The sequence below is a fragment of the Rattus norvegicus genome, chromosome 14 (genome assembly GCF_021556685.1).
Source record: "Rattus norvegicus strain SHRSP/BbbUtx chromosome 14, alternate assembly SHRSP_T2T, whole genome shotgun sequence".
Taxonomy (NCBI): Eukaryota; Metazoa; Chordata; class Mammalia; order Rodentia; family Muridae; genus Rattus; species Rattus norvegicus.
This window is the reverse complement of record NC_141547.1, coordinates 62666828-62691153: the sequence shown is the minus strand read 5'-3', so window position 1 is coordinate 62691153 and position 24326 is coordinate 62666828. Positions and strand designations below refer to the sequence as shown.

Genomic DNA, 24326 nt, shown 5'->3' with positions numbered 1-24326 from the left:
TTTGGATCTATAATCTAATCAGATCTTTGTTCGAAAAATTCATCTCTTCTCCTGGTTATAGGTGTGCTCTTGGCATAGGTCTACCAGCTTCACCCAAGAACAGCCACGGGGTTGGAGGTGTGTCCTGCTCAGTCTCCCCGGCTCTGTGTCTGGCGGCGGCGTGATTCCTCCAGGACCCGTGGGGCGCTGTGGGTCCGGTGTGCCGCGGAGGCGCTCTTTCTTTGCCTCCTTGGTTGAGACAGAGGCTTTCGGGACCTCGGCGGAAAGATGGCGGCGCCCATGGACTGTCTTGAGTCCCTGGAGGGTGAAGGCAGCGTGGGGCGTAGGGCGTCCGGGGTGGAGGTGGCGCTTCCCTCGAACCCCGGGGCTCCCGCCCCGCAGTGCCCACACGGTGGGTCGGCGTGTGCGCCCAGCTTTGTCGGCTCTCGCCAATGGCGAGGCTTGGGCTGGATGCTCTGCGGGCTTTCCGGATTTGTCTCTGGAAGAGAAGGCTTTCCCCCCACCCCTGTCCCTCTTCCTTGCCTTGTGTGATGCTTGAATAACACCCGTTTTCAGAAAGAGTTTTTTTTATTATATTTAATAAACCCCTAGAGAGATCCTGGCTGTTGGAGCTTTGTCTCCAGAGCTGTTAACATCTCTACTTTGGGAGACGGGTTAGGGAGGTAAGCAGAATGTAGAATGCACGGAACTGAAGGATTCCTGTTGCCAAGTTCTTAGCAGAATTTAATCTGTTGATTTGATTGGTTTTTATTGTTTTGAAGTTAAAATGAACAACATCATCCTGGAAGCCAAATTAAATTTACCTCTCCGAGCTTTCCAACTGTAAAGCTCAGGGTTTCATTGGAAATGGTAATAGTAAACCTTGCCGTTCTCTGGGCTTTCTCTTTTGTTTTATTCAAGTCTGTTCCTTTAAACTTACTTTTTTTTTTTTTCTTCCGGATCTGGGGACCGAACCCAGGGCCTTGTGCTTGCTAAGCAAGCGCTCTACCGCCGAGCTAAATCCCCAACCCCTTAAGCTTACTTTCATTATGGACCCAAGCTGTTGACTTTTGTAACAGAGACAAAAAGCATTTTCTTCCTGAAGAGAGCAGTTTTTAAAATTATTTCTAATATTCAAATGCATCAATGTTGCAACTGAAGAAAATAAAGTTTATCAAAGAGGATAGTACATTGAATTATAAATTATACATAATGTCTAAATTTTATTTAAGGCAGAGAAAGCAAATAACTTGACACTTTTCTTCCTATTCTGGAACCAGGGCCCACTCTTCTCTTTGTAAAAGTGAGCCAAGGGAAGGAAGAACCACGCAAATTTTATGCCTGCTCAGCCTGTAGAGATAGAAAAGACTGTAATTTTTTTCAATGGGAAGATGAAAAGGTACGGTAACATTTTGACCAGTTTTACTGAGAATGATCCAGTAAACATGTAGTTTAAGCATTATATAAAATGATTTCTTTATTTTAATGCATTGGTATTTTTAAAGATTTTTTTCTTTCTTTTTCTTTTTCTTTGTTTTTTCAAGACATGGTTTCTCTGTGTAGCCCTGGCTTTCCTGGAACTGACTCTGTAGATCAGGCAGGCCTAAAACAGCGTCAGATCTGCCTGCCTTTGCCCCTAGTGCTGGGATTATAAGTGAGCGTCACCACTGCCCAGCTTAATTTTTAATTATGTGCATATGTGTGTCCGTGTATTTATGGGTATGTACACATGAGTGCAAGGACCTGTGGATGTCAGAAGAGGTCTTCGGATCCCCTGAGACTGGAGTATAGTCAGTTGTGAGCCTCCTGATGTAGGTGTTTCAAAGAGAGTTGGGCCTTAAGGTAGTATTTGGTCTCAACTGCTGAGCCATCTGTCTACTCTGAGATAAATAAATACCTTAGGAGGGATGAAAATTTCATGCTCTGGATTTTTTTTTTTTAATGTTGGGCATTGAAGTTAATACTTAACTCTGAACTTTGATACAGATGTGTTACTATCTCAAAAGAAAATTAGTTCCCTATAAGATGTGATTTGTTACATGTCTTAACTTCAATTTTATTATTTATTTATTTATTCATTCATTTATTGGTTCCTTTTGGTTTATTTTATTTATTTTTTTTTAAAGATTTATTTATTTATTATATATAAGTACACTGTAGCTGTCTTCAGATACACCAGAAGAGGGCATGGGATCTCTTTACAGATGGTTGTGAGCCACCATGTGGTTGCTGGGAATTGAACTCATGACCTCTGAAAGAGCAGTCGGGTGCTCTTAACCGCTGAGCCATCTCTCCAGCCCACCTTTTGGTTTATTTTTTATTAGTGTTTGGTATCTTACTGTGTAACTCTGGCTGTCCTGGGTCACTGTGTAGACCAGGTTGGACTCGAACTTACAGAGATCCTCTTGCCTCTGCTTCCCGATTGTGTCATTACTACTGGCACCTTCTACTTTGTAACAAGAATATTGAAAAACAACAGTCATTTATTTCTGAAGAGTTCTGGAGAATGAGAAGTCCCAGCCAAGGAGGGAGTAGTATTGGTGGTGTGTTCTGCCCTTCTGATAAGTAAGCAAACAAATAAATACGTTTGTTCTGTCTTTCAGTTGTCAGAAGCTAGACTTGCTGCCCGGGAAATTCATAATCAAAGATGCCAGCCTCCTCTATCCCGAGCACAATGCATAGAAAGGTACTGGTGTGATGTCTTCTTTTCTTTATTGTTTTGGCAGTAATGTTGCTTTTTAAACTTAACTTTCATTTATTTATTTTTTAACGCTTTCTATTTTAATCATTTGCAAGTATACAATTCACTGGTGTTGATTATATTCATGATCTATGCAGCTATTACTTCTGTGTCCTAAACATTTTTATCTCATCAAACAATCAGAAGGTTTTCACAATGAAGTAATAACTCCTTATTCTATTTTCCCAAAACCTTTTTGTGGCTATTAATTTGATTACTCATATATTATTCATATATTATTTGTTTTTGATATCTATGATTTTTCCCTTTTCTTTTTTTTTTTTTTCTTTTTTTTTTTCGGAGCTGGGGACCGAAGCTAGGGCCTTGCGCTCGCTAGGCAAGCGCTCTACCGCTGAGCTAAATCCCCAACCCCGATATCTATGATTTTTACATTTAGCATGTTTCCAAGGTAATCCATGTTACTATATGAGTATTTTTGCCTTCACATATGTCTGTGCAATATATTTGCACCTTGTGTCTATGGAGGCCAGAAAAGGGCATTGGGTCCCATGAAACTGGGGTTAGAGAGCATTGTAAGCCACCACATTCATGCTAGGAACTGGACCCAGGTCCACTGGAAAAACAGTATCTGTTCTTAGTGGATGAGCCACCTTTCCACTCCCTTGTTTATTTTTAAGTAGGATATCACTGTATAGCTCTGGCTGGATTTGATCTCATAATCCTTGTGCTTCTGCCTCTCAAGCCTAGCAGTATAGGTGAGATCTTTTTCAAGCTGTAAACATCTTAAAACCCAGCATTATCAAACTGTTATTGGATGCATTAGAATCCGTACATGTAGTTCCATAGGAAACCTGTGACAAAAATTCATGTCTGCCCTTGGGCATGGTGCTCTATGAGCTGGATGAAGCTGTCCAGGAAACTGACACCCCTTACCCCCATCTGATTGTCAGTTTGCAGATGACAGACAGGTTTTTGTTTATGGTGCTTTCTTCTGCTACCTGGGCATCAGCATTCAGCACTGTGAGGCCTTATTCTGGCCACATGAGAAGGAGTTCTGGGGTGTGTCTTGTCTGAGGCTAGGCATGGTTGTGAATAGCTTTAATCTCAGCATTGGAAGTCAAGATGGTGGTGCTCTGTGAGTCTCAGGTTAGCCAGAGCAAAGTAGAGAGGGATCCTGCCTCAAACAAAACCCTCAAACCCAACCCAAAACCAAATAAGTGAATAAATAAATAAAATCTCTTGCCTGAGCTTCCTTAGACTCTAAATCTTGTACTAGAGAGTGCTTTTCTAAATATAACTTGATTGCCTCTTCACTTCAGTACTTAACTAGAGAGAGAGGTCTGTTTCCTGTTCAATCCACAATGAGGAAGGTTGAGAAGGCAGTGGTATGAGGGAGCACTCCCTCAGGGCTGGTGCTTTGCAAGATGCTTTACCCGTGTGACGTCAATCCTGCCAAGATGGCCAACTTGGGTGGGAAGGGGCAGCTTGGAGCAGTGAAGCAACTCGAAAGTCATGCTGTTAGAACGTGACTCACACTTTCTGCCTCTCTGATTCAAAGGATCATTTTAGACATGAAAGCAGATAGCAATTAGTGATCTATAATAATTTACTATATGTAGACAGGAGATGAAGATATGTCAGGATGTGATTATCATAACTGTAGGAAACAATATTGATGGTTTGGGGAATAGAAACACATTGCCTATGCTTCCTGCCCTGCACCCCATCCCCTTTGCACCTGTAGGATTTGATCCTGGCTTTTTCCCCTCTGTTAAGTGTGATAGTGCAGTGATTCAATGGAACTGGACCATAGTTGTGGGTTTTTCCAACCTGGCCACTTTGTTCCCTGAAATAATGACTCATGAATTGTTATTATTATTTCATGAATAAATGCTCAGGCCTTAAGCTCATATCTCAATAATCCAGTTATTCTAATCTAAGCATGCCACATGGCTGGTTACCTTCTCAGTTTCATGTGACTGTCTCCTCAGAGTTTGGGGTGAGTCTCCTTATCTCTTTCCTAGACTTCCTCTCTCCGTCTCTCTGTCTCTGTCTCTGTCTCTCTGTCTCTGTCTCTGTCTCTGTCTCTCTCGCTCTCTCGCTCTTGCTTTCTCGGAACTCACATCTCCCATGTCCTCCTTTAGCTCATTGGCAACAGCGTTTTTATTGACAGGTGAATGCTTATACACAGTGCACAAGAGTTTCTCTCTATACTGGACCAGTCCGTGGGTAGAAAGAAAGGTTTATAGGGGATCAATCTGTCAAGGCTCTTTTTGGGGGTGGAGGAAGAGAAGAGAGCTAAATGGTGGAAAAGCAAGAGGATTTCATGACCATTAGCGGGATGGGGTCTTTGGGCTGATTGACCTTTGGGGGCAGATTAAGAGGGTAGTTTAAGGGTGACTCCTAGTAAGCAGAAACCCATCTTTAGTCTTGTTTATTCAATAACAATCCTTTTGTTTAGCCAGCCAAAGTTCTTCTGTTTAGGACATTGTCACCGCATAGCCATTTGGGGGGAGGGGGCATAGTGACATTGACACTAACGTTTGCTTGTTCTATGGAGTCATAGTCATATTATGTACGTAGCTTTGCTCTGTATCTCTGTTGCCATTCTTATCTGATACGTGTGTTTTCATGTCGTGTAAGGATATTTACTGGTGATATGGTTAGAATCTGACTGAGAGTAGCTGGGTGATCCATTTTTCTGCATAATAAACTTTAGTCTGGAGTGGGGTTCTGCTCTGTCTCCATGCTGCCAGAGTGTGGGGCTATGTTTCACACATGCCTTGTGTATTCAAGTCAAGCTCACCATTTAACTATCTTTCCAAACCTGATAGAGAATTTTATTTATTTATTTATTTATTTAGGTTTTTCATGGCAGGATTTCTCTGTGTAATATCCCTGACTGCCCTGGAACTTGCTTGGTAGACCAGGCTAGACTTGAGTTCATGTAGAGCCACCTGCCTCTGCCTCACAAGTGCTGGGATTAAAGAGTGCACCACTAAACCTGGCTCATAAAGAATGTTTTAAAGACTGTTTTTAAGATTTATTTTCTTTTATGTATTTTGCTTGCGTGTGTGTGTGTGTGTGTGTGTGTGTGTGTGTGTGTGTGTATTTTTTTTTTTTTCATCATGTGTGTTCCTAATGCCTGAGGAGGCCAGAAGAAGGTATTAGATCCCTTGGAACTGGAGTTATGGATGGTTGTGAGCCATCATTTCAGGACTGGGGGCAAAACTCTGGTCTTCTGCACCAGCAACAAGTGTCCTTAACCATGAGCCATCTTTCCAGCCCCTCTTAAATAATTCTTTATTCGCATATTTAATATTTAAAACTGGCTAAAATCTAAAGTATTGAATTTCCAAGAGGCTATATTTTGAGGGGAAAGCAGTAACTTCATCTGCCTTTTGCTGATCTCTTGACAGTATGTTTTGATAAAATTATCTTCAACATCATAAACCATGTGTGACCTATAACCTTAGGTTTTATTTCTAGAAACCTCCATTCCTCCAATTGTTTGTTCGTATACCAGGTATTTGTTGAGAGTTCAAAGAAAACATAAATGCTGGCATTGGAGCCCATGCATGTATGTATAGATACAAAGATGCACAGGACGAAGAACATGCTGAGTGTAGGCTGAATTCTTTGATAAGGTTTACGTGCCCAGGAAAGTGAGAACGTTGTTGCTGACTTGTGCATTAGCTGATCTGTACCCTGTAAAGATGTGGACTCTTAACAGGTTTTGAGAAATTCACAGAGGCTGAATTGATTTCATGGCATTGCTTCATGGTCAGTGCTCCTAAGTTTTATTACATGCTGTGTGGAGGGAAAGTTCTAGGTACAATACTCTTCTAAACTTTACCTTAAGATAAATCATGTTGAGGTCAAGTCAAACCTCAGTGGATCGATTACCTGTCCCCTTAACATGCCTTTGTGTTGAGACCAGGAGTTTATTGTGTGTGGATGAACCTAAGGATATACATTCTTGGGATGGTTTCCAATTACAATTCTTGTAATTGTCTTCTAATTTGGGTAATTTAACTATGTCAACTCATCTATAAATTAGCTTACTAAAGAACTATATTGCAAGTATAAATTGTCTTGAGACTTGATACTTAGTATAGGAAGACCTTTCTACTGCTTTGTTTGTTTGTTTGTTCGTTTGTTTTTTAGAGAAGGTCTTGGTAGGTAGTCCAGGCCAGCCTTGAACTTGGAGTCTTCCCGACTCAACTTCCCAAGTGCACACGAACCATGATTCCCAGCTGGCTGGGGTTCTGAAACTGTTAGAAAAGAATGGTGGCAGTGAGATGAATAGATCTTCGTTACCCAGTTTTCATTATGGGTCTGGGACTGTTGCACAGATTTCTAGTTTATGGAGCAGGATTTGATAAGCATTTGTTCCTAACATGGTCTTTGAATTGTGTTATATTTCATCGGTGCTCAGCTGACAGATTTACATTTTGTGCCTCAGCTTTGCTTTTCCTTATAGTTTTTAGCTGCCTGTTATGCTTTAAAACATGTTAATATTCTATTATATGGTGTGCCTCCATCCTTATTGTGACCTATGAAGTCTGAGGGGAAGATAAATTTGAATGTGGAGATCAGTGTTAATTTATGTGCATCCAGATAATTTTGTTTGGTTGATATTTCATTTGGTTATGTTTTTTTTTTCCAGAACTCATTTAAACTTAGATTTTCAAGGTCTGCTGTTAGACAAATGCCATAAACATAATTTGTGTACTCCAGGAAAGGCAAATGGAACATCAAATAGAGATCAATAAAAATGACATTTCAAAATGCTAGCCTGCAATTTGTGAATCATGCTGAGCCATGCGGCAGAATAAAATTTCCTCTCCCTCAGGGCATGTGCAGTAAACAGGAGGCAGGAGCTGAGTACTCTGAGCGCTTCCGGCTCCTGTTCCTTCTTCCCTCCAACTTCAAAAGCCTGTCTGAATGCTGAATTTAAAGCAGCATAGGTGAGCAATGTTGTGCTCCTGAGATATGGGATGAATGTAAAATCTTAGTTTATCTTCCATCAAGAAAAGCTTAACGAGCTGGTGCCGGAGCCCTCTGCCGAGCATTCTGGGAGGCCTTGAAGGAAGGAAGCGATTAGGGTCAGACAGTAGTGCTCTTTTCTCTTTGATATTGGTCACTCTCAGGTGGGTGAGTTGTCCTGCCTGCCCACTATGGCTTTTTGTATTAGTTGCTTTTCTGCTGTTGGGATAAAACCGCACAGCCAAGGCAAGTCTATAAAAGAAAGCCTTTAATTGGGCCTATGTTCCAGAAAGTTAGAGGCCATGATAGTGGACCCGAGAAATGGTGGCAAGAACAGCCAAGCGTTCACATCTTGAACCACAAACTGGAAATAGAGGGAACTAACTCAAACTGGCATGAGCCTTTTGAAACCTCAAAGCTGGCCCCCAGTAACATACTTCTTTCAGACTTTTCCTGTTGCCATGGTAAAATATTCTGACAAAAGCATCTTAAAGGAGAAAGGGCTTATTTTTGCTCACATCATGAGAGTGTGGTGTATCTTGGCAAGAATGTCCTGGCGTCAAAGGCTTGAGACAGCTGGTCACTTAAGTCTGTAGTCAGGACACAGAGTGCTCTATTAGTCTCCTTTTCATGCTGTGTAGGACACAAGTCCAGGGAAAGCGTTGCCCTTTATCTGGGCGGCTTTTCCCATGTCAGTTAAGCAATTCAAGGTAACCCTTCTCAGTCCTGTGTGGAGGCTTGTTTGTAGATGCTGTCAGGTTAGATCACTGCGGACCTTGCTTCCTTAGGTCTTATAAAGCCCGTGTGTGTTGTGGCTGGCAAGTGTGTTCATCTCCAGTACCAAATGTGTCCATTGGCTGTGTGGTTGCACTCTCTCTACTGAACCATGGCTTCACGGAGGACTCTTCATAGGGATCCCAGGAACATGCAGTGCTGACTTAAATACACGATGGCATTAGGAACTGGGACCACACTTTGATGTGAGCATGCAGTTGAGCTGCACCTCTGCTGACAGCAGTTATCCATCCAACCTCAGTGGCAAATACGCCAAGATAAAAACGTGAAAACATGTGCTTCGTGGTAGTGATGACATACTGGATTTTGCTTTGATCCAGAGTGATGCACTTTCTTTGATGGAGAAATCGTTCTTTCTTGGATGAAACAAGTTCTAAATCCTACTATAATGAGGTTGAAACACTCCAAATATTGAAGGCAGGCACTTCCTGCAGCTCCTTCCTCCAGAACCCATTCCAACCAAACAAACTCACACAGTTTGGCACAAACCAGTGGTTTTTATAGGTACAGTGCAAATTCCATACCCTGGTTTTTGCTAGTGGGGAGTACTTGGGAGGGCAGTCTTCATGATCAACTGGTATACCCTGCCCAAATTCCCATCCTTTTGCAGCTCAAGATTCATTCTCCACTCTGATACACAGTCTTAGCCAGGAGGTAGACTAACTGTTCTACTCTAAGATGCACTGTGGGTTTGTAGGTAAGTGGGTACCGCCTGCAGGGAAGACCCCAGGGGCCCAGGGCCTTCTGCCTCCTGCTCTCTGTGATCTGGAAAATGGAAGTCTGCACCTCTGGCATGGGAATAAGTCACCTGTATTTTATTCTCACAGCAACGTAGACCATTTTTGTTCTGTTGTAACAGTTCTGCATGCCTTGGGTTTGGTGTCCATCTACTTTGGCTTCTCTTTTGTTCACTTTATATATCGTTTACATTTTTCTCCTGTTGGGAGGTGATGGTGTTTCTTTTGTATTTTTCTATCACCCTTGAAACTTTCTTACATGTATGATATGTGTACGCAAGTGCAGGTGCATGTGGCCACAGCCCGGGCATAGAGGGTGAGGACATTTCTTGGGATTCAGACCTCCCCATCACTGTGGTTTTGTGAGTCCTGGGGATCAAACTGGCTTTCATGGCAAGTGCTTTACATATTCAGTCATCTTGCTAGTCCTCCTTTGTAACTCTGTACCCCATGTACAACCCTTTCTCTGACCTTCATCCATGTAAATGAGAAATGACTGTTTCTTATGTTTTATCATTTTCCTTTTAGTTGAAGTACTTTTCTTTAGATTATCTTTGATGCTTTTGAATATGTCTTAGAGTTCTTTTACTTGATTTTCTTAGTTTTGGTTATATGTGTGGGCCTACACACTATTCCAGTGCAAAACCTCCCTGCCCCTGCTGGATTCCACAGTCTCTCTCCTTCTGCCCTTTCTTTCGTTGTGCTGTAGTCCCCCTTTGTTCTAATTCTACGTCGAAGCTTTAGTGCCCATAATAGCCCTTTGGCACAACTTGCTGTATGTATCTATTTGGCTGAAAGTCAAAGCACTTTCCATTTTGAAGCAAAAGTCTTTTATTTAAATTTCACATAAGTATCTGCATGTGTCTACTCTGTTATTCCATTGATCTTACATGTCTACAGTAGACAAAGTCATGTCTGGAGTAGACTAGAGGTAGATTAGTGAGACTGGGGGTGGGGAAATGGGGAGCACCTACCAATGAGATGAGCTTTTTGTGGTGATAAAAATGATCTGGAATTAGGCTGGGGCAATGTAACACAACCTTGTGCATGCCCTACCCACCAGTGACTTGCACACAGAAACCTGTGAATTGTAGGAATTACATCTCAATTTAAAAGATGTGTCTGAGGCAGTAGAAACATAGTCCTAAGGCTTCGGAAGGAAGCCCGCCAGAGTAGCTACAGTCAATTCTTTTGGATGATTTCTTTCAGGTTTAAAGATTTATTTATTTGTGCTTTTATGTATGTGGGTGCTTTGTTTGCATGTTCAGCTACACACCAGAAGACAACATCTGATGGTTGTGAGATGCCATGTGGGTGCAGGGCCTTGATTCAGGAGCTTCAGAAGGACAGTGGGTAGTTTTAATCACTAAACCTTCTCGCCAGCCCTTCTTTTGATTTACTTCTCTTCCTACTTCCCTTTGGGTACCGTAAGGCAGGTGCTAGTTAGTTATTCCCATTTTATGGTATTGAGATTGATATTAGGTAGCTTACACAATCTCCCACCAGCCTTTCCTCTGGTGATTTTTTTCAGCAGTGAATGACCGTTGCCTTGTGGTCAGGATGGCAGAGTCTGATCGTTGCCCAATTCACGTGTGAGTTGTAGTTCTGTAAAGAACGCTGTGGAGCAATCCACTGTGGGCTGTCTCATTGCGTCTCATGTGGGAAAAAGTCAAGATATGTGTTCAAGTTCTTGTGTTATTTGTTTGGCTGCCCTGGAGACTAACCTCACAGCCTTGTAGTCTGTAACAGTACAATGAGTTTCTACATTAGCGTTTGCTTTGTAACCCTGCTAAGCTTGCTTGCTACTTTCTGAAGATTTTCTTAGGACCTTATGTGTTTGACTGTGTTGACTGTGAATCAGTAAACTTCAGTGTTCCCTGTTCCATCTATGCCCTTTCTTTTGTCTAATTAGGTTGGAAGAAACTCCACAGGTGCTGAGTAGAAAGGTAAGAATAGCTTGCTTCGAGTTTAGGGTGAAGACATCGAGTCAGCCTTGAGGCTCCTTAGATAGTCTTTACAAGGCTGTGGATGTTTACTCTTTTTTGTTTTTGTAAGGGATCTGCCTGCCTCCACCCCATAGCCACCCCTCACTGCTAGAGTTCATAGCATGTGCAGCTATTTGCAGCTTTTCACAGAGGTGCAGGGGATTTGAACCAGGTCCTCATGCTAGCAGAGTGTGTGCTCTCGCCTATTGAGCCATCTTTCCAGTTCTTGGGGCTGTTTCCCCACACTACTGAGGTAGGTCTTTTCAGCTTGCTGACCCCAGGGTTTGTATAGATGAGGATTTCCTGTCTTTGGTACACATCTCTTCTGGGGTCACGTGGATACTTCAGTCACGATCCATGCTGGCTTTATGCGACAACTGCCCAGTCCCTCTGCTCCCCCTAGTCATGGTTGTAGGTGACCAGTTGTACAGTATCTGAAAACTTACCCTGTATGTTCTGTCAGGGCTTCGAGGGTCAGAATGGTCAGTGTGGACCCAGTGAATACTCAGTGGGGAGAACCAGCTGCTGTGATCTGAAATGAGTGCTGCTGATGGCGGCTGGTCCTCCCACAGGGCATCTGTGGCTTAGGGCCTTCCTTGCTGACCTTACTGTGTGTCACTGAAGTTTCCTCATCTCCTCTCTCGGTCTTTTAGTCGTGAATAAAGCTGTCAGAGGAGCACTCATCATGGGGCTAGAGACATTTCAGTTGCAGGCAGGCAGCTGATTTCTTGCTCTAACAGTCTCGAATATTTGTCACTGCCTTGAGGCCTCTGAAGGGAAACTACTTAGTCGTTCCAGTGTTCTCTGGATCCCTCTTTACTTTCTGTTATGCAGGTCCCAACATTCGCTGGGCTGCCCCTGTTGACTTGCCCGACTGCAGGAATCCTGCGCGGTGCCATGTGTACTGTGTACATTTACACACCTCTGCCTGACCTCAGTGGGCTCCTTCTCTTCCTTTTGTGTTCCCTTCTGATTTTGTAACTGCCTTCTCATATATAAAAGTTACCAGCCTTTAAGACAGTGGTTCTCAACCTTCCTAATGCCATGACCCTTCTCATGTTGTGGTGACCCCAACCATAAAATTTTCATTGCTACTTCATAGTTATAGTTTTGCTTATTATGAATTGTAATGTAAATATCTGATAACGCAGGTGGTCTTCCACAACCCCTGTGAAAGTCACTTGACCCCCAAAGGGGCTGTGACCCACAGGTCGAGAATCACCGCTTTAAGACATAATGACTGTATTTTCTTTCTCCAACAATCTTTAATAAAGTGCAAGAAGAAAAACTGAGCTGTAGTAACTCTGAAATCAGATTTGGGAGCAAACAAATTTTAAGACTAGTTTGTTTTTTTTTTTATTGCATGAAAAAATTTTTTTTTATCTTTATTAACTTGAGTATTTCTTATTTACATTTCGATTGTTATTCCCCTTCCCGGTTTCCGGGCCAACATCCCCTAACCCCTCCCTCTCCCCTTCTATATGGGTGTTCCCCTCCCCATCCTCCCCCCATTACCACCCTCCCCCCAACAATCACATTCACTGGGGGTTCAGTCTTGGCAGGACCCAGGGCTTCCCCTTCCACTGGTGCTCTTACTAGGCCATTCATTGCTACCTATGAGGTTGGAGCCCAGGGTCAGTCCATGTATAGTCTTTAGGTAGTGGCTTAGTCCCTGGAAGCTCTGGTTGCTTGGCATTGTTGTTCATATGGGGTCTCGAGCACCTTCAAGCTCTTCCAGGTCTTTCTCTGATTCCTTCAACGGGGTTCCTATTCTCAGTTCAGCGGTTTGCTGCTGGCATTCGCCTCTGTATTTGCTGTATTCTGGCTGTGTCTCTCAGGAGAGATCTACATCCGGTTCCTGTCGGCCTGCATTAAGACTGTTTTTCTGTGTAGCCTAGGCTGGCCTGGATGTCATCCTCCGTTTTGGTTTATGTTGTAGACATGTGCTGCCCGCCACACCTAGCTCCAGGTAGTCTTTGTAAAGGCTTTGGTACTGTCCTGCTGGCTCAGGGAGGGGCTGCTGACAGCCGCTGTCAGTACTGCTAAGAACAGACAGTGCCCTAGGAACATCTTTCCTTTTAAGAGGTAATTTTTCTTGCTAAATATGTCATAAGAACTTGAAGAATGATCTTGATTTCTCGCTTTAAAATGACTGCCAACTGAGCCAGACTGTTTAACGTGTCAAAGTTAGAGCACATGGATTTGTCAATAAATTTAAATGTGCTAGTAGTTGCCATTACTACTAAATTGTTTGAGTAATATATTATATTCACATTTTAAATGGATATTGATCTTCATTCAGTGACTAAATTGGAGCATCTCAGTTCTTATGAAATTGCTGACTCTTTTCCACTTTGTAGGTATACAGTCAGACATAAATCCTCGCCAACGTTCCATAGATCCTGTTTCTCATTTTCACTTCTTTATGCACTACTCTTTGGGAAGTAAGAGTACTTTGTGGATGCTAAAAATAGCAAAAAAAAAAAAAAAAAAAAAAAGTTAAAACACAACCTGTTCTGTGTCTTTCGTTGTGTCTTGAAGGTACCTGAGTTTCATTCAGTTGCCATTGACTCAAAGAAAGTTCTGTCGAAGTTGTCAGCAATTGCTGTTACCTGCAGATTGGAGGGAGCATGGCGAGCACCAGCTATCAGCTGACATTTCCACCACCCAGATTGCAAGGCCCAGTCAGCTGCTCTACCCGCTGGAGAACAAGAAGACACACGCCCAGTACCTGTTTGCCGATAGGAGCTGCCAGTTCCTGGCAGGCCTCCTTGCCACCCTCGGATTCAGAAGAGTGCTGTGTGTTGGAGCACCAAGGCACGGTCCACTTTCAAAAGTTCTCTCAGGGCCATTCTATGCTTACGCACATTTTTTATGAAGCAGTCCTACGGTGTACACAGTTAGGCGTGAGGCTCTAGATGCAAGAGGACAGGGAAAGTGTGTCCGCTCAAATGGTGGATACTTTCTGATCTGAGATTGAAATTTTTATGTCAGATTTCTTGGTTAAATTCTGCCCTTAAAAAAAAAAAGAGTCTGGGGGTTGGGGATTTAGCTCAGTGGTAGAGCGCTTGCCTAGCAAGCGCAAGGCCCTAGGTTCGGTCCCCAGCTCCGAAAAAAAGAAAATGGAAAAAAAAAAAAAAAAAAAAAAGAGTCTGCAAAACTAAGCCATGCCAGATTCTCTGCAGTGCTCACCGCAACGTGTTTTGTTTGCTGCTTGTCTGTGGCATTTGTCGTTTCTTATTACGTTTGCTTTCATTACTCGCTTCAGGCTACACGAGCAGATCAGGCTAACAGCACCAGGTGAGAAGCCCGACATGAGGAGCCTTTTATTGGATATTGACTTTCGGTAGGTTTCTATTACCACATTTCTTCTTCATTCTCTCGTTTCTTTCTGTGTTCTTCTCTTCTGAACTGTTCCTAACCTGCCACATGCTTTAAGTAACATTCAGGAGTCGTGGTAGGTGACGGACCCCTTATCAGGTATATAAAGTCAACGCATAGCCTTTGTTTCAAATAAATTGGCATTGGATTTTTTTTTTTTTTTTTGATCCTGTGGAAGGCAGATTCTCCTCCGTGAATGAGTGCCCTTGCATGTGACTTAGGATTAGAGATCATTCCTACTAAATGCTTTTTCTCGTGTACTAAGGCTTCCAGGGAAATGGCACTGCCTCATTTGTGGTCAGAGTTTGGGGATTTTGTTTCATCTTCAACTCTTGGTCATGTGGTAGGATGTTCCTGATGATGTGCCCCTCTCAGTGTAGCGGGAGGAGGAGGGAGCGCTGCCGTGCAGTAGGCAGGTCATGGGCTGAGAGAAAATAGGTTTATTTGTGGGAGATAGCTACGTGTGGGCACTGCAGGGCACTTCTTGTATTGGGGTGCACCTGCAGTGCGGTTTGCCCCATACAAGGAAAAACGTCCATCCACTGCCTAAGTGTGCAGGCTGAAATGTTCCTTAGTCTGTAATGTTTGAAGTCAATTACTCTTGGCGATTTTTACATATCATTGACTGTATTAAAGGATCTGGCTTTGTGTCTTCCATTTAGATCTGTTTGAACAGTGTCACCGTATTTATATGAGACATTAAATAAGCTTTTTCTCCCTGCAAATAAGTCAGGATTAGAAAACTTTTACCTACATGTTTTATGGATGCCACATGTGCTCCTGATGCCCATGGTGGTCAGAAGAGGGTATTGGATCCCCTGAAACTAGAGTTAAGGATGGTTGTAAGCCACTGTGTGTGCTGGGAACTGAACCTGGGTCCTCTGTTTAGTGCACCAAGTGTTCTTGAACACTGACAGCCCCAAAGAAGGTTTGTAAAGAGTCAAATGTGCCACACAGCAGCATGGCCTGGGGCTGGGAAAATGTTGCTGGGGTAAAGAGTGGGGAGGTTTGCAAACATAAGGACCCAAGTTCTGGTCAGAGGTGAGCATGATGGAATGAACTGTTCGCCCTAGCTCTGTGAGACGGAGATGAGAGCATCGCTAGGGCTCGATGGCCAGCCAGCCTCACTGAAAAGGTGAGCTCCAGGTTCAGGAAGAGATCTTGTTGTGTGTAGTTGAGCCCTCTTACAATAGCCACAAAATAGAGTGGAGAAATGATTGAGGAAGATTGCCAGTGTTAACCTCTGACTTCCTCACACAGCCACATACCTGTCACCTCCAAAAGTACAGACTATACATGTACCTTTATACTTCCAGATCAACTGTATACTGTCTACAGCATACAATTCTTAGCTCTTCACTCCACATTCTCAGCCATTATGAACAGGACTGACCTGTTAACCACTTATCCCTGTTGATAGAACTTGTCTGTGTTCAACAGAAGTGATCCTTCTCAATGTGGTAATCCAGATTTCTTTTATAAAGATATACTTAAAATTGTGTGCTTGTGTGGGTATGTGCATGTGTGTGTAGGTACTCTCAGAGACTCAAAGGGCATCAGATCCTTCAGAGCTGGGATCAGAGGTGGTTGTGAGCCCCCTGGTATGGGTCCTGGGAGCTGAACGTGGGTCTTTTGCAAGAGCACTATGTGCTCAGAACTGCTGAGCCATTCATCTCTCCAGCCCTCAGTTGTATTTTTAAACTGAGTTGTAATTATTATCACTTACCTGTTTGAAGTGTGTGTTCCCCTGGCTTTGAGTCTGTGTTCAGTAGGTTGTGCAGATATACCACCATCTACTCTCAGAATATTTTATCTCTTTAATTTTTGATAGAGGGTCTCACTGTGGCCTTGAATGTGATTTACGGATCAAGTGCTGGGATTCCAGGTGTGATCCACTATGCTTGTGTTAGAGCATTCCTGTCACACAGACAAGAAACATCATGGTCACTGCTGCTGCCATCCACTTTCTGGCCCCATAGATGCATTTAATATGTGACCTTTTGTGTGGTTTCTTTTAGTTAACACAGTGTTGTCAAAAGCTTATAACATGCAGCATATAACAGCATTTTCTTTCTTTGTGACTTTTTTTTTTAAAGATTTATTCATTTATTATATATAAGTACACTGTAGCTGTCTTCAGATACACCAGAAGAGGGCATCGGATCTCTTTGCAGATGGTTGTGAGCCACCATGTGGTTGCTGGGAATTGAACTCAGGACCTCTGGAAGAGCAGTCAGTGCTCTTAACCGCTGAGCCATCTCTCCAGCCCTCTGTGACTTTTAATATCTATTGTATAGATACATCAATTTCTTCTTAAAATTCTATCTATATTTCTTTGTTTCCTAAAGTATTACTATTAGTAAATATATTGTTTTATGTGCAGAAGTTTAACTTTGAGATTCTTTTTTTTTTTTGGTTCTTTTTTTTGGAGCTGGGGACCGAACCCAGGGCCTTGCGCTTCCTAGGCAAGCGCTCTACCACTGAGCTAAATCCCCAACCCCCAACTTTGAGATTCTTATCGTGTATCAACAGTACCTAGTATTTTTTGAGTTCTTGGCATGGGTCAGGCCCTGTATAACTCGTTTCTCATAATAGCCCTATATAGTAGGTGCTGCAATCATTCTTATTTTCCAGATGGAAAAACTGAGGTACGAAGATGTGAAGTAACTTAACAAAGTCATTGTTAGTGAGCGAGCCAGAGTTGAAAGCCATGCAGTCTTAACTCCAAGTGGAAATATTATCCTTCTGGAGATGAACCTATCTCAGGCACTCCTCCCTTCTTCGCCAGGCCTCCCTCTCTGCGTTCCTCCTACTGGTTCCTGTGAGCCAGTAACTGTAGCTGAGTGAATTACATATTCAGAACAAGGCCTTCCTATTGGCTGCAAGTGCTTCCGTAGAGCCCCAGCCATCTGTTCCTATGAAAGGCCTTGCTTGTTTCGTGTTACTGGAGTCCAGGACACCTTCAGCTTTGTCCCAGTTATTGTCTGAGCCTCATACCACGGTGTTAGACCTCTACCTCTCTGAATTGCCTTTTATCATCCAACAGTGACTTTAGCTTCCTTTGTACTGCTGGGGGACTTTGGTGGCAGCAGAGTTAAGCTACCTTACCCCTGCTTACCCAGCAATAGAAAGGGGTCGTCTTTTCTGAGAGCTTTGGCAGCAGAACTCCAAAGTGCTTTGTTTAGCTTGATGAACTTGTGAGCCAGAGCCAATCCCCATTCTAGAAGCTGCCACCATGGGCAGCCCCTGACAGGGCAGAGGGAGTATGCTGCATCCAGGATGGAAACTTGACTGGGAAGCAGAACTGGAAGTGCTAGAGAGAAAAAGCTGATGTCTGTAACCGAATCATTCAAGACAAAACAGCAGGGTTCCTTCCTGTGTTAGTTTTCAAACTTAAGCAGGAATGGTGCAGTCCTAGTGCTTAACCACAGGGACTTCCTGGAGTTTATATTGTTGTATGATGACTCTCACTTTGTCCAAGAGAAGCTTCTTTGAAGGCAGCCGTGGTAGGGAGCACCGTCACAAAAGCAGGGGGAGGGAGGATGGTGGGGAAACAAGGAAAGGGGATAACATTTAAAATGTAAATAAAAAATATCCAATAAAAGAAAAAAATTTAAAAAAAAAAAAAGACGAAGAAGGTAGCAATGGATGCTTTAGGCAGAAAGGAACCGGAAAATTCACATGTATCTCCTGAAGAACTTCTCAGAGGATTTCAAGGATTTCAGGTTTGTTATGTAAAGGAAAATTTTGTAAAAGCTACCCAGATTTTTGGCTTTTTCCAATCTTTTCCCATGTTCTTAAACATTTAAAAAGATAGGTCCGCCCATTTCCTGTATTTCAGGTGTGTTCTTTTTAATTGAGATGTATTTTACACATACATGACAGTGCCCCCCAGGTATGTTCATAAAATTGTAGCACCACCTCACCTTTACGAAGAAACGTTCTTCCAGCGAGCATTTGCTTCCTGCCCCCAGCCTTTGCCCACTTCTTTCTGATTGTTTATGAGTTTGCCTGTTCCAGTATTTCTGTCCATGGGGTCACAGAGCAGGCAGCCTCTCGAGGTCCGTCCATATGGGATCATGCACTAGTATAACTGTTTTGCATATGTGAGTAATATCCCAAAGTGTGGCTTATGGCCTATTTTATTCATACTATATTTCCTCCAGTGGCCCATGTGTTAAAGGCTTGTTTCCCAGTGTCTCCCAGATGTGGGGCAGTAGAATCTTTAGGGTTAGCTGGGGCCTAAGGGGAGGAGGCCCTGGGTGAGAGAGTGTACCCTTGGAAGGTATTCTCGTAGCTCCCCAAGAAGCCTGGCCTGCTGGCTATCATTAGGATAGCCTGTAGTTGTAGCACTTAGGAGGCTGAGGCAGGAGGATTGCCACAGGTCCGAGGAACTCTAGTTTCTTTTTGCCTGTAAAGGCCTGTCTAAGGTTGTACCTCAGCAGTAGCTCTCCGTCTGTGGCTGTAGATAGTGGGGGCTGAGAGATGTGAGGTTAGCATTTGCTACGATGGCTTCTGAATGCTCTAATTTTAGCGTGAAAGATGTGAGACTCTATTTGGCAAACTATTATCCAAATAAAGTTAGAGCAAAAAATGAATTTCTGAGGTTCATTTCTGAAGTAATTTTATTCAGCTGTTGATTACGTTTCCTGTGGAAGAGCGTGCTTCACACTCGGTGACTGACTCTCATTTAAAGAGAATGAATGGCCAAATTAAGCGAGTGTCCTTTTGAGCGGTTTTCAAGTGCATGCTTTTCTGATTGGTTTTGTTTGCCTTGTTCAGTGGAGAGAATAATTTTTTGTGGCCAATTTCATTTTAAGAGGGCAATGTTGGGTTATTTTTTAAAAAAAAACATAATTTAAAATATGACTAATTATGTTCCCTTGTTTGTGCTTGATGGAAATCTAGAACTGAAATGTTGGCCTTTCCCCTCTCTGCCTCTGCACACTGCTGCCCAGACTGCTTTGGACAGGTGTGCTATGCTGGAGTTTGTGTAAATCAAATCCTCTCTTTAATTTTTAAAAGTGACTTTGCCTTCATGAAACAATGAAAGAGAGAGAGAGAGGGAGAGAGAGAGAGAGAGAGAGAGAGAGAGAGAGAGAAAATTAAAAGAGAGTTGTATTTTTTTTTAAAGACAGAATACACTAAAATAATAATATTTGTCAACAACTGCCTGCACCAGTATTGATTAAAAAACAAGAAAGTAGGGCACAGTGGTATATATATAAAATCTTATCACTTAGGAGCCTGTAACAGGAGGCTGTTCAAGGCTAGCCTGGGCTACAAGTGAGTTCCAGGGTAGCCTGAGCTAAAAATTGTCACCCTGACTTAGAAGATTAAGAAACAAATAAGCAGCGAACAAGACCCTTGGATAGGGGAACCTTGACATTTAATTAGCTCAGAGGACTTGCTTGTTTATTGGTGGTAACTGTCATTGCCCCTGCAGTTTGGGGATGGCCGTTAAGCTTGATGTACAGTTTGACTGTCGCTAAGGTAGCCAAGCCTTTATTTACTTCTTCAGCGCAAGTTAATATTGTATGCAGTGCTGACTGCCTCTTAGATATCATTAAGGAATGGCGAGCAGCTGCTCTTCCCTTTCCACAGAGCAGGCACCAGGGGTTTAGATCACGATGGTGAATAAAGACATAATTTCCTAGCATTAGTGGCACTGCGATGTAAGTCTTCATGGCTAATGTATATTAAAATAAAGGCACACTTTAACGTGTGCTGCGTAGCTGACATTCTCTCCGTGAATCCTGGGAAGCTGAGTCTCAGAACGGTTGACTGACTGACTGACTTCCTAAGGTTACACAGTACACACGGGTCTAGCATTTGAACCTGGACCACGGAGCCTGTGCTCTCACTGTGGACGGAGGAGAGGCTACGCCACAGCTGCCCACCGTGGGAAGCTAGCCCTGGATGGCTGGCCCGTTACCACAGCGATGGAGGTCATAGAAGTAAGGCTGAGCTCCTGGTTTTTATTTTATTTTATTTGATCGTTCCAATAGGATGGCATGGTTCATATGTAAAATTTTTATAACAAGACAGGCAAAGCTTAAGATACTTTGAAGTTTCACAAGTTCTGTGTGAAAAACTCAGGAAACTTAGCAATGAAGACAGCAAGGTGCAGGCACACAGATGAGGAGACAGATAGTTCAGCGGGGAGTGGAGGATTCAGTCTTCTACATAGTCAGATAAATAGAAACTTCAGCCACTGTGTGGTGCGAGTGATTCATAGCAAATTAGAAGAAAGAAAGATTATAAAATGTTAATTTCCGAAGCTGGCACTCTGATTCGTTTTTGATGGCATTTTAAAGTAGTAGTTAGAATAGAATAATTCATCCAGTAAATAAATAGTCCTCTGTCCTGGCACAAATTCAGCAAACTCTAAATGTTCATACTTCTTTCAGTATTTTATTGAGAAATATATTTTATTAAACTAATTTGCATTATACAAGGAAAACTTACATTAAGTACTTTTGTGGTGTGTGTGTGTGTGTGTGTGTGTGTGTGTGTGTGTGTGTGTGTGTGTGTGTGTGTAATCACAGGAGAAATAAGAGCTGTTGAACAGAAATGTTGACTTAGTGTTTCCTTAAATTTCTAACTCTGAGGAGCTAGAGAGATGGCTCAGGAAAATACTGCTGTCTCAGAGGACTGAATGACTGGTTCCCAGCTCTCACATCAGACGCCTCACAAACACTGATAATCCTAGCTCCAGAGACTGTGGGCGTCTTACACTCATGTACACAAATCCACATGTAGACTACAGACATATACACATAATCAAAAATAAAAATAAGATCTTAAGAAACATTAATCCAGAGAGACTTTTCTAAATTATAATCACTCTGCAAACCTACATTGCATAATATGTTTTGTAGCCCAATTTATATGTGGTGTTTTGGTCCATAAGAGCACGTGTGTTTCGTTTGCTGGTGGTGTAGTTCAGAGAGTTGGACAGAGGACCTTTGGAATGTTAATTAGGCAAGAGTTCTGTCACTGAGCTCTGTCTCAGCCTTTACTTTCTATCTGAGACAGGGTCTTGCTAAGTGGCCCTTGAACTCACTCTTAGCCCTAGCTGCCTTTGACCTTACAGTCCTCCTCCTTCAACCTCCCAACTACCTGTGCTTACAGGCCAGAACCACAAGCCCACTTGGAACCTGTATCTTTTATGTATGATTATTCTTTGTGTTTGGCACTGGCCTTCTTAAGAAAATAAATTCGATGTGCACTGTTTCAGACTCCCTTAAGTTATTGTAAAGTATTCTTTATTTTTTAAAAAGCCAAGGATGATGAAATTTACTTAATCAAAGTGTGATTTTGGAGTTTATAGTTTAGTGTTTGTTCATTTACTGTATGTACGTATGTGTGTATGTGCCTGGGCATGTCACTTGGTAATGAATTATTTTACAGATATTCACAGTTTTACCTGGAAGAGAGCTTTTGCCGCTATAACATGTTCAACCATCATTTCTTTGATGGAAAGGTAAGACTTACGACCGTCATCTCTTTCTTCAGTTTTTGTTGATTAACAAAGTCAGGAGTGCCTTTTTTGTTGTTGTTGATGTTTTAAATCGGTTTTTAGTGTTTATTTTTCCTTTATCATATGTTTTGTTTACTGGTATTAGGGATTGAGTTTAGGGCCTCGTGTATGCCAGGCAAGTTCATCTCCTTCCCTGGTTATTTATTGAACAACTAGAGAAGTCTTTGTTCCCTTTTGTTGTTTTTCTTCAGACGGGGTTCTGCTATAAAGTCTGCATGGCCTGGAGCTCTCTGTGTAGGTTCGATAGGTTCGCTTGTCTTCAGACATGGGAGCTCTTCTTGCCTCTGCCTTCTAAGTGCCCTACATGGCACCCCCACAGGGCTCCGTGGGCCTGACGTCCATTAACCTTTCCTTCGTGTTCAAGATGCATGTGTGCTGTGTTCCTTCAGCTAGTCCATTGACCACAGAGCCTTTTTTCCCTGCTGGTCCCCTGACTTCTTTCCAGGGCTCTGTTCCAAATCCTTTCCTCCAGCTTCCCCTGAACTCCTAACCAGGTCAGAGTCTTCTTTGTTTCCTAACATACTGAATTAAATGCATATTTCAGGGCAGGGGCTGTATGCAAAATCTGTACCTTACCCTTGAACTTGAACTCGAAGTTTTTTTAAAAAACAATAAGTAAGAGCTAGATGGGCTAGCCCATGCCTTTAATCTTCATACGAAGGAGGCAGAGGCAGGTAGATCTCTGAATTTGAAACCAGTCTGGTCGTCAAACACCAGGCAGACAAAGCTACAAACCAAAATAAATACATTTAAACAAACACTTTAACAAAACAGAAGTTGTTTGGGTGTGCGTGGGGGGGGGGCAGCTTTCAAGGTGATACTGAAAATGTCACTGAGGAGAAATGGATCATACACCTACTTGTCTGATCCTAGCCGAAGCTATTAGTCATGGAGTCACATTTGTAATTAGCCAAATAGTCATAGCTGATGGGGAGGCTGTTCAGAGGTGTTTGGGAACGATCAAGAATGGTCTAGAACCTATCCGGAGGTGTCACTGTAAAACTGTGACCCATGTTTAACTTTGTAGTGTCCTTTGCAATATTAGATACTGATGAAATGGAAACCAAGCAGGATGACAATAGAGCTTTCAGGAAATGAACACAAATACTGAGTTATTGGTTAGGGTTGAAAATAAGTCTTGTGATGTAGCAGACCTACTTTTCCACTCATGGGGATCAGTTTGCTGTTGAGATGGGTGGATCTCAGCCAGGAGAGCTACCAAAAACCAAGGATTGAGACGAGCAGAGGTCAGAGTTAGGTGTGTGCCACTGTCCCCACAGGGCGTCAGTGGGAGTCAATGCACCTGACTGGTTGGGGCTGTGTGGAGAAGAGCTGAGGTCACCTGACAGTGGATGAGGGACATTTCACAGCTAGGGGAGGAGGAGGCAGGAGGTGGAAGTCAAGGCAGACTTGCTCTGTGGATTGTTCTGAAGAACAGAGGGCTGGGTGAAGAGTGAGGTCTACAAGTGCTGTGTTGCTAAGGCTGGTGGGTACTGATGTGGAGTGGTCAGCATAGCCATTTGAAGCGGGGTGGGTGTGGTAGGGGTAGAGGTGCAGGGAAGTGTGAACTTAGAGTTACAATGAAGGAAGTGGGTTTGCATCCTTGATGCTGCATTAGTGGGCTATGGAAAGTCTAAAGTTCTACTTAACCTTAACATCTTGTGTTTTTGGAATACTGAAGGTGTTGATTTGCACACTTCTTCCCAGTCGGTAGACTAGTGATACTATGATAGATGTACCTCCTGTTAACTGCATTCAAAGCAGAAACTGATAAATATCCTAGCCGCTGTTAGTTTGGCAGCTACTGGAAACACTGGCAGCCTGGAGGGAAAGTGTGTTACTGGCACAGTTTCCAGGACCAGATGGGTTTTTGCCGTTTGTAAACTTCCTTTATTTACTTGCTATGCATGTGCAAATGTGTCTGCTCTTACCTAATACTGTGAAGTGTGTGCGTGCTTACCTGCTGACTCACAGCGCTTACTGAGCCGAGCTTGTGGCAGTGGACAAGGCATATAGCAAACCCCACAACGGGTTCTTCCGAGTGTCCTCAGGGCTCAGCACCACCCCCTGCTCCTGTTTGTTGGACTGAATGTGTAGGTTGTTTTCACGGGTGATGGCTTTCTCCTTTTTGGGTTACTAAATTTAGTTTTTTAATTTAACTGTTTGAAATGTGGAGTTGTCTGATAGTGATGGTATTTGAATTTGCAATTTAAAAA

General features: G+C 42.8%; 1 protein-coding gene across 3 annotated transcripts in view; it reads left to right on the top strand.

Moving 5' to 3' along the window:
- Window positions 1-240: 240 nt before the first annotated feature.
- Window positions 241-24326, top strand: part of Zcchc4 (zinc finger CCHC-type containing 4) — a 41290-nt gene continuing 17204 nt past the window's right edge. Inside the window, 6 exon segments of one of the 3 annotated variants that reach the window (NM_001401428.1) lie at window positions 241-391; window positions 1260-1378; window positions 2583-2665; window positions 13728-14003; window positions 14455-14532; window positions 21981-22053. In NM_001401428.1, coding sequence (NP_001388357.1) covers window positions 268-391; window positions 1260-1378; window positions 2583-2665; window positions 13728-14003; window positions 14455-14532; window positions 21981-22053 — 753 coding nt within the window. In that variant the 5' untranslated portion in view covers window positions 241-267. 3 annotated transcript variants of the gene reach the window in all.